Below are 9,929 nucleotides of genomic sequence, written 5' to 3' on the forward strand. Positions count from 1 at the left end.
CGGTGATGGGAGTATATAGTGAATATGCTATGCAGCAGGGATTAGCTAGATAGCGACATGATCGCGATCGATCGACTATCATTTGTTCCTTCATTCGCGGATCTTATGCGTGCAGTACATGGGTCAAATGATTAGGCGATTTGAGCATCAGATGTATTATTCATGTTGAGGTTGGGTGTCCAATGAGGTGCCTGGAAAGTGCATCCGGGGAAAGAGCACCGGTGAAATGGAGAGAAAATGGTCAATGCAAGAGCATCAACCAGTAGGGGAAAAAACAGGTGGACATTGTTATTATATTATTCCCCACGCGATTAATTGATCTTATTCAGCTGGATTTACGCCGGGTATTACAAGTGCCATGTTTGCACCGAGATCTAAGTTGTTAAGCTATAAACATCTTTAAACGAATTAGGGCAACATATATGTAACATCAAGAGTGGTAGTATGTATTACAGCTAGGTTCTAGCTAGGACTCCATCCGTTTTTTAGCTTTTTTAGATTTAATTGATATGCACTAAAAAGGTAGGCATCAGTCGCCTCCTTTCCTATTTAGTTTTGCTTGCTGTCTATTATGAGAATATGTCCCGGTTCAAGCGGCCCACCTTTCATCATCATATACCAGCCGCCGCGCAACGATCCATAACGGTTTCATCACCCTAAAAAGAAAATATAATGTATATTTAAATATATAGTAAAATTTATGAATTTAAAAAAGGCAAAATAATCTATATTTTGGAACAAAAGCAGTAGTAGCTGCTTGAGCACCGGCCGGACTGGTAGGCACGTGTGGCGGCACGACTACTCAAGCGCAAGCGCAGTGAGCCCTACGTGTACTGCCAGCCGCACAAGATCCGAACGACGCCGCACGACTCACCAGGCAATCTCACTGACTCCTCTGCCCGCGCCCGCACCCCCCCCCCCCCACCCCCACCCCCATTCTCCCCGGTTCCGCGATCTCTACCATGCCTCGCCAGCTTCTTCTCTGCCAGCAGGTCCGATCCTTCTCTGAGCTAGTCCTCGACCTATATAGCCCACCACCATTCTGCGTGCGGCTTCTTGAGACCTCATCACCTCACAGAGAGGGAGGGAGAGAGAGGCGCAGAGGAGAGAGAACTCGAAAGAAAGAGAGGAGAGAGAGCCGCACACCAGTAATCTCCCTGCCAATCGAAGGCCTGAAGTGTTATAGGCTGCACATGCACTGTGCTGTGCTGGCCAAGGATACAGTTCAGTTCTATTCTTTCTCCAGTACGGTCAAGATCGAGTATACTACTTCAGCTAGCTGTAGTATAGTGTAGCCACCGACGGCCGACCGGAGATGCAGCCGGCCCGCCCAGCCGCGCTGCTCGCCGCCTTCATCATGGTGCTGGCCTCCGCCGTGAGCTGCCGCGCCCAGCTCGCCAACAGCTACTACGCCGGCAAGTGCGGCAACGCCAGCGTGGAGACCATCATCCAAGACGCCGTCAAGGCCCGCCTCGCCTGGGACAAGAGGATGGTCGCCGGCCTCCTCCACCTGCTCTTCCACGACTGCTTCGTCGCCGTACGCACACTGCACACCACTGCCTGCTAGCTAGCTAGTTAGTAGCTTCTTCAATCGCGTCATCAGTTTGATTTGATCTGTCACTGATCTGTCCGCGCGCTTCGATTTGGCTAATGAAGGGGTGCGACGCGTCGATCCTGCTGGACGGGCCCAACACGGAGAAGACGGCGCTGCAGAACAACGGCCTCTTCGGCTACGACTTGATTGACGACATCAAGACGACGCTCGAGAATGCGTGCCCCGGCGTTGTCTCCTGCGCCGACATCATCGTCGCCGCAACAAGGGATGCCGTTGGCATGGTGAGTCGCCCATTTTGCATTGTATGCTACGAGCTGTGAGTAAAGCAATGACGATTGGTTTTCCTTTTTGAGGAACAACAATGTCCAACAATGACTTCATTTGCTCCTTGGCATTTTCCTTTCTTTTCAATTTGCTCTCTTGTCAATCTCATTATTTGCGGATGTTGCTTCTGCTAAGAGGAAGACAATGACTGTAGTCTAAACCATTAGGCTACATATATCACATTACAATTTGTATTGTTGATGTTTTACTTCTATTTCAAAGAGTGATCTCTGAACAAATTATCAATGCATACTCTAATTAATTATTCTATGTGTGCAACAAGTACAGTGCGGAGGGCCGATCTACCAAGTGCAACTGGGAAGAAGGGACGGCATGGTGTCACAAGCGTCCATGGCGAGCATTCTGCCAGGCCCCAACGTCGACATCCCCACCGCCATTGATCTATTCTCCAAGAAGGGCCTCAACAGCTTCGACATGGCCATCCTGATGGGTACGCCGCCGCCTACGCTATGCTCTCATTTCTTAATAAATCCGACGACCTAAAAAATTAGCAAAAAACCGCTACTGGTTTTACTAGCCATTTATAGTGCTGCTGAAAGTTTTACCATGACCCATGTGTCCTCTTCTACATCGTCAAGACTGTGGTTTTACTAAGTTAGCCTCTTTTGACCTAGAGCACAGCTAAGCTTATTGATTCAATTCAATGTGCATAGATCAAGAGGCTTAACACATGGAATGTCACGTACACCGGTGTTGGCATACATAAAATAACAGTTTAGTATATTTAGATATGCGTTAGTTTATTGAGCTACTTGCAGGTCCTAACGTTATACTAGTACTACGGACATATCATATTTATTACATTCCCCCCCTTCCAATGTACTATCATGATGATCAGCCAGATTCGTATTTATATATGCGCTAAATCGATCAGGTCGATAGATGGAGATTTCAGACTGTAACACAATGGTAAGTGGCCTGGAAGAGTAAGAACTAAGCACCACACGCTAGTAATTACGAATCACGACCCACACAACCTACTAGGCAGTAGGCACAATGCAACTATAGCTTGCAGCTAATAATAATAAAAAATTGGTGATCCATATATTCTTGTTTTTTTCCCTTACAGGCGCGCACACGGTTGGGGTGACACACTGCTCGGTGATCCACAACCGGCTGTACAACTTCAACGGAACGGGGTTGCCGGACCCGGCCATGGACCCGCTGTACGTTTGGATCCTGTCGACGTTCGCCTGCCCCCAGGGCCAGGCCTTCGACAACATCGTCTACCTCGACGACCCCTCCAGCATCCTCCTCGTCGACAAGAGCTACTACGCGCAGATCATGAAGCGCCACGGCGTGCTCTCCGTGGACCAGGCGCTGGGCGACCACAGCTCCACCGCGTGGATGGTCAACTTCCTGGCCACCACCGACTTCTTCCCCTCCATGTTCAGCTACGCGCTGAACAAGCTGTCCGCGCTCGACGTCCTGACCGGCAACGCTGGCGAGATCAGGAGAAACTGCCGGAGGACCAACTGATCGATCTGGCAGATGATCGGTATACACAAAACTAGGTTAATTACCAGCAGTAGTGGCTGGCTGGATAGACCGGCAGCTGCTGCAAGAAACAGAGAAAAGAAAGAGGAGAAGAGCATACATGATGGCTACCTACAAAACGATTGATGAGGCATTGTCAGTGATAGCATATGGTCTTATACCATAGTTAATTGAGTAAAGATTCAATTTACTGGAGTAGTACAAGGATCAGTTTTTTCTTCGTGTGTGTACTTTGATTCTTTTGTACGTGGCTCGTATAAAAATAAACGTTCCATGCATAATGTAATAGTACACTAGCTAGCATGTCTCTCCCCCCCCCCCCCCACACACACACAGAAGAGGGCATTATATACAGCACACTAGTTTATATTAGGATCTTCAAACGATAAATATTTGCTGTTCCAATAAAAGGAGAAATTGATTTTTCTAGTGCTGCAATAAAAAGAAAAGAATGTAAACGCAAAGGTTTCAGCAGGCTTTCTCCCATCAGTTTCTTGTAAAGGGTTATTCAGATGCGAGCTTAATTAAGGCACAGCAGTTGGGTCAAATGAGCACCTTGGAGAGAGCGTCAGCCAGCCTATGACAAAGCAGGGTAGAGTGCATCCCGAGAGGGCCTTTGCCCCCTCTCCGGGATGCCGACGGGCTCCTGTTTCGTGCAGCTCTCTGCGAGCTCTGGAATCTTCCGCCTCACGGAAGATCAGGCCAGTTTCTTATTATTCCAAGTCGCCTTGAACCAGCCGCCGCCCGCGGCATCGCATCCTGCTACAGTGGCGGCAGCAGTAGTATTCCCTCCGCTTCTGCCACAATACAGTTGGATACGCTAATACCTAACATGTGGTATTGATCTTGCCCTTTTTATTCTGCGTTGACCCCTTATTGGATTTTCAGTTCTTATTTAACGGTGTCTACTCAAATTTGAAGCCATATAGTGGTTTATTATATTCCGTTCAGGCCATAGCCAACTTCCAAAGAAATCTGCATGCAGCTACACTCACCGGCGACACTCAACTCTCAACCATTTAAAAGTGAGTCCATGTAAAAGTATCCTGATGTCCGTTAAAATGCACAAATGCAACTCTCGGGCCCAACTGTTCGGTTTGCTTATCTTATCCCTTGTCGAAGGCCAGCAAAAAAGAAAAAGAAAAATAGACCAACATAGGAGGAATTAGATGGCTTAGCTTTATACATCAAGAAGAAAATAGGCACCTGTTGACACCCAAAATCAGTTCGAGCCAAAGTTAGAGCAAGGAATACAAAGAATGGCTTAACCCATGGTCATAAAGGAGGCAAATTGAAGAATGAAGCTCATCAATGGGTTGCCCATGTCGAGCCGATCGGAACGGACATATGCTTCACCTAATACGGAGCCCATATGAGAGAAATATGATGTCCCAAAGATGCTAACATCTGGGATTCTAGGGATTGTTCGCGGAAATTTCCATCCTATTGGTTGTAAATTTCCGCTGTTTATCAGAAATTTTCATTAGAAATTGCAAATATCTGATAGAATTGGCAATCACTACAAAAAATCTTGTTAATCCATGACGGTAAAATTTCATCATAGACCACTGGAAAACCGTCATAAAACAGTATCTGTGACGATCTCAAATTTCGTCATGTATTGAGCGTCATAGATTACACCGCATGACGTTTTTAGCAAAATCGTCACAGATTAACGCAATCCATGACCTTTCTAAACCGTCATAGAATGGTCTTAGGCCCGCGCAGCCCAACCCAAGCCCATAATCTGTGACAAAATTAAACGTCACGGGTTTGATTGCCACATCACTCACAGTTGACATGGAGGATGATGTAGATGAGGACGTGTGTGATGATGTGGAGATGATATGGACAGCACTAATGACATGGCAGATGACGTGTTAGATTACATAGCAATTGATGACGTGGCTGCTGACTCGGATGATGATGTCACCACCACGGCTCATTTGTTAACAGGCCCAATTCAGAGGGGGCCATAGACTTGGGCCAAATATTTCTCAGCCCACCATTAATTTCCAGCTCAACAAATTCAGCACTATATACACAACCCATATAAAAATTCAGCCCACCAGTTCATCCCAGTTTCATGGATGTATAAGCTTGACATAAAAGTCTTGTAAGATTTTATGGAAATTGGAGTATACATTGTTCTCAAAATTGATAGATGTATTGCACTAGTTCATATAACTCAACACAAACTTTGATATTTGAATAGCTCAGAATATTTTTAAACTCATATGTACCTCAAATTTGGACACAACCTTATATTTACCATAATATTAGAAAATATGAATTTACATTACCATTTTTTACCCAAAAACATGTTTTTTATCCTCTACTTAAGTGTAAAAAAGTAAGATATATGAAGAAGATTCAAGAAATAACAATTAACATACGAAAATGCCATTAAATGAAAGATCCTGATTTTAGAAAAATTTAGAAAAAATAATCATCAAATTTGGAGAAATTTTAATTCCAGATTGAAAAGAGAAAGATGAATCATACGTGTTCTTCATCTCACTCCACGAAGCTTAACATGGTACAAATAAGTTTTAATGTAGAAAGTTATCCCAACTTGGTTGTTGCGGTGGTAAATCAGTTGCTCTTTTGATCTGGGGTCACGCCTTCGAGTCCCCTCCGCGCACATGTTTTTCATTTTTAGCTCTGTCACATTTCTATTAATATAAGTAATCTATAACGTCTAAATCAGCTGTGCAGGTGTAGCCTAGCGGTAAGACACTGCTCTACTCTCTAGTAGACCAGCGTTCGACTCCTCCCCCTCCTATTTTATTCTTACGTAGACTTTTGGACCTATTTTATTCTTACGAACACATAGTGCAATGACAAGGTATGCGACTTATGCCTGAGTTCCAAGGTTCGATCCCTCTATGTTTCTTAATGTTTGGCTTTAATATATTATTCTCATTCTTCTGGATCTTTTTCGGTTTGCTGAGTTTTTTCATTCGCTGCTTTGCAATGTTGAGGGGGCAAAAATGGTTTTTAGGAAAAAAATAATAATAGTATTTTCCTATGTAATAGAAATTTAGAAAGCTTAAGAAAACTGAATTTAATCAACAAAATATCATGTAGCACCTTTGGATGCATATGTAAACCCACACTACTATATAAACGATCTTTCATCCTCCTCATTTGTTCCGGTTAGTTTTGGGCCTCGAAATAATGAAGGCTTTAGTCCTGGATCCAACGGCTACGGGACAGCGGGGAGGTTTAGTCCCGGTTGGAGAAGTCACCCTTTAGTCCCGGTTGGAGCCACCAACCGGATAAACATTTTGTCCAGACTAAAAGGGTCTTTAATCCCGGTTGGTGGCTTCACCCGAGACTAAAGGATCCTTTACGGGTTAGTTTAAAAGGATGACATCACATTCAAAGTCACATGTGCTGTGTAGGTGGGGTGATAAGGAAGCTATGTGCGAGACAAGAGGTTTTGAGTTCGAATCCTGTGCTTGTGCCAATTAATTTTTTGGGATGGTGATGCCTAGAGGGGGTGAATAGGTGTATCTGAAAAATCTGAAAAATTCTTCGCAGCAATTAAATCTGTCGGAAGTTCCGACACTATGTAGGAAGTTCTGATGGACCGGAACTTCCGACGAAATGAAGTTCTTTTTGCGAAATTCAAAAGTAAACTCGAAATTGCAGAACCTAGCTGAATCAAAAGTTGTGTAGTGATGCTAGGAGCCTTCTGCAAGAGATCTATGCTAGCACAACAACTCGAGTACGTAGATCGGCACAAAACAAACTCTAGGTCAATAAAAACTAAAAAAATGCAATAAGCACAAGACAGAAGAGATTTGTTTCCCGAAGTTCACTCCCACTAAGTAAGCTACGTCTCCGTTTATGAGCTCACAAAGAGCCAGGTCTTCCACTAACCCTTTACCTCACTTAATCAACCACAAAGGAGGATTGAGTCACTTAATATGAAATCCACAAATGATGGGTAATACAAACTTCCCGGAACGCACACACGAAAGAACGCTCAACCGGGCGACGCCGATCCGTTTAGAAGCAAGCTTCAAGAGTAACAAACATGAATCGATGGATGAAAAATGCTTCAAGTGCTCTTGAGATGAATATGGCTGTCTTCTCACTCAAATGCCCAAGTCTCACACCTCAATCTCGCTCTCACCCAGACTCTAGCTCAAATCAACTCAAGGATTAGCTTTTGGAGGGATTGGGAAGAAGTATTAGAAGTTCTAGGAGGTGTTTTTCATGGGAAAGTTAGCATCAAATGAAAGAGGGGCTGATAAGGTGTAAATACTCGAGCCCCAAAAACTAGCCATTAGTGCACTGGTTAAGTGATTATTGGAACTTGATACAAGGTCAAAACTTCTGACACAATTAAATCAGCCTGGCCGAGGACCCCCTATTGGAAGAACCCAGTTACTTCCGATAGGTGTCGGAACTTAAGACAACTGCAGAAATTGCAGGAACATAAATGTGCAAATGTGTGATTTGTGTCTCTCATAGGAGGTTAGCATCTCAATTAAGCACTTTGACATCTTCAATTTATCTCTTCGCATCCCTCTTAGTAGTACGGTATTTCCTATACTCAAACTCAAAATATAATATAGATAAAGATCTTCTTTTGAGCTCCATCACCATCTATCAAGTAAATTGGCGTCTTTTCATGCATATAATTCATTTCATTAAATTTTAACATGTTCAACACTTGACAATCATATTAGCCCCCTAATTATGCATGTCATCAACACCAAAACCCACTTAGGGGGCCAAATGCACTTTCAATCTCCCTCTTTTTGGTGATTGATGACAACACAATTAAGACTCACAAATAATTTATCAAATCATTTTGAATCCACTCATATAGTAGAACTCCCCCTTAATATGTGAAATTTTCAAGATAGAATAAAAAATGGCCTCAAATGCTATTTGCACATATTAAAAGAGTTCCTTCTATATCATTGCATTCGTGGGGTGCAAATTGTGATGAATATCAACGTGATGCATATGACAAGGTATATCACAACAACAAAGTGAAAATAAACAAACACCACCAAGTCATGATCATCACAAGAGCAATAAGGTCTAAAGCCACACTACCATAGCGAATCATGAATAAGTCTTACAAATTAAAAGTCTCACATGGCACACCACCACACATAACATAAATACAAGTGTCAATATCCACAAGCACGAGGAGTTCAAGGTTCAAAGCTACTAGATGCTAAGATAGATAGATAAAGTCATCCAACAACCCATAATGGCCTATGGTGAGCTCACTCCCCCTTTGGCATCAAGCGCCAAAAAGGAGAGGCCCTTCCATAACCATCACTCATCATCATCGTCATCATCATCATCTTCTTCTTCATCCGTGAGTGTGTCAGCTGCAGGCACTTCCTCTTCTTCTTCTTCGTCCGACTCCTCATGCCCACCCAAGTCTTCTTCAACGTCATCATCATCCACTTGGGGAGCACCAAACATCATGGAGGGACCTCCCGTCTCCTCCCAAGGATTATAGAAGGTTGGCGGAGGAGGAAAGTCCATAAGAGCACAAACGGGAGAGTGAGGAATATCATTATTGGCCATGATCTCTTTTTGCCTTGCTTCAATCTTGTGGAGATGATCATCAACATATTTCTTGTGGGCATGCATCTCCTCCGCATTTGGCAACCCACATTGAAGCATGCAAATAAACCTTAAGATATGAAGCTTAGAATGCCTTTCTTCTTTGGGGCACGAGGAGGACCATGAGAGCTTGAAGGACCTTGTGAGCTGGATGGACCATGAGAGCTAGAAGGGACATGTGATGCTCCTTGAGTGGAGCGGCGAGGTGCATGAACTCCAAGCTTGAGAAGACACTGAAGTTGACCTTTCTTTGGCTTGTAAACTTGATGGCTCTTATCGGTCAAGATTTCAACACCTGCCACTTCTATGATCATAGCAAAGATTTATGGAGCATAGTGAAAACTCTTCTTGGGTGACACTGAGCATATGATAATTTCCTCCCAAATGAAGTCAAAGACACTAAACTCATTTTGATTTGGAGCCATACTTGCTGTAACATCCTAGTTTTTATTACCATTGAAGGATATTTTTAAGGCAACCCTCTAGTTCCTTTTCCACTAAGCAAGAGTGGGATATTTTCAAGGCAACCCTCTAGTTCCTTCTCCACTAAGCAAGAGTGGGATATTTTCAAGGCAACCCTCTAATTCCTTCTCCACTAAGCAAGAATGGGATATTTTCAAGGCAACCCTCAAGTTCCTTCTCCACTAAGCAAGAGTAAGATATTTTCTATGGAATACTCTAGAATTAGTAATAAGTAAACTTTTGAAAATAGGAAATTTTGGAATTCTCTAGAAGGGGGGACACTTGTCCTAATACCATGGCTTTCCTTGACCTATAAATAGAGCCCCCTCCTTGCCATACCATCCACCCATGAGCAAGGTAGTTAAGTTGTGGAAAAGCTAGGAGGGTGAGTGCTGGACTAACCACTTAAAGGTGTGTGTTCCTTCGTGGCTTTGTTGCTCCAATAAGGTAAGTGTTTTTATAAGTG

At 43.6% G+C, this 9,929-nt stretch overlaps 1 protein-coding gene across 1 annotated transcript; it reads left to right on the forward strand.

The window, feature by feature from the left end:
* Positions 1-1,074: 1,074 nt before the first annotated feature.
* Positions 1,075-3,698, forward strand: LOC112877154 (peroxidase 57-like). Its single transcript, XM_025941364.1, has 4 exons — positions 1,075-1,537; positions 1,657-1,836; positions 2,168-2,330; positions 2,970-3,698. The coding sequence occupies exons 1-4, from the start codon at positions 1,316-1,318 to the stop codon at positions 3,377-3,379; spliced, it is 975 nt and encodes a 324-aa protein (XP_025797149.1). The 5' UTR covers positions 1,075-1,315; the 3' UTR covers positions 3,380-3,698.
* Positions 3,699-9,929: the final 6,231 nt, after the last annotated feature.

The sequence above is a fragment of the Panicum hallii genome, chromosome 9, assembly GCF_002211085.1.
Source record: "Panicum hallii strain FIL2 chromosome 9, PHallii_v3.1, whole genome shotgun sequence".
NCBI lineage: Eukaryota > Viridiplantae > Streptophyta > Magnoliopsida > Poales > Poaceae > Panicum > Panicum hallii.

Excerpts from the sequence above, each read along its gene's own strand:
- LOC112877154 (XM_025941364.1), top strand. The coding sequence starts at position 1,316 with ATGCAGCCGGCCCGCCCAGCCGCGCTGCTCGCCGCCTTCATCATGGTG. Across the intron at positions 1,538-1,656 it reads TCCACGACTGCTTCGTCGCC|GGGTGCGACGCGTCGATCCT; the intron begins GTACGCACACTG and ends TGGCTAATGAAG. Across the intron at positions 2,331-2,969 it reads CGACATGGCCATCCTGATGG|GCGCGCACACGGTTGGGGTG; the intron begins GTACGCCGCCGC and ends TTTCCCTTACAG.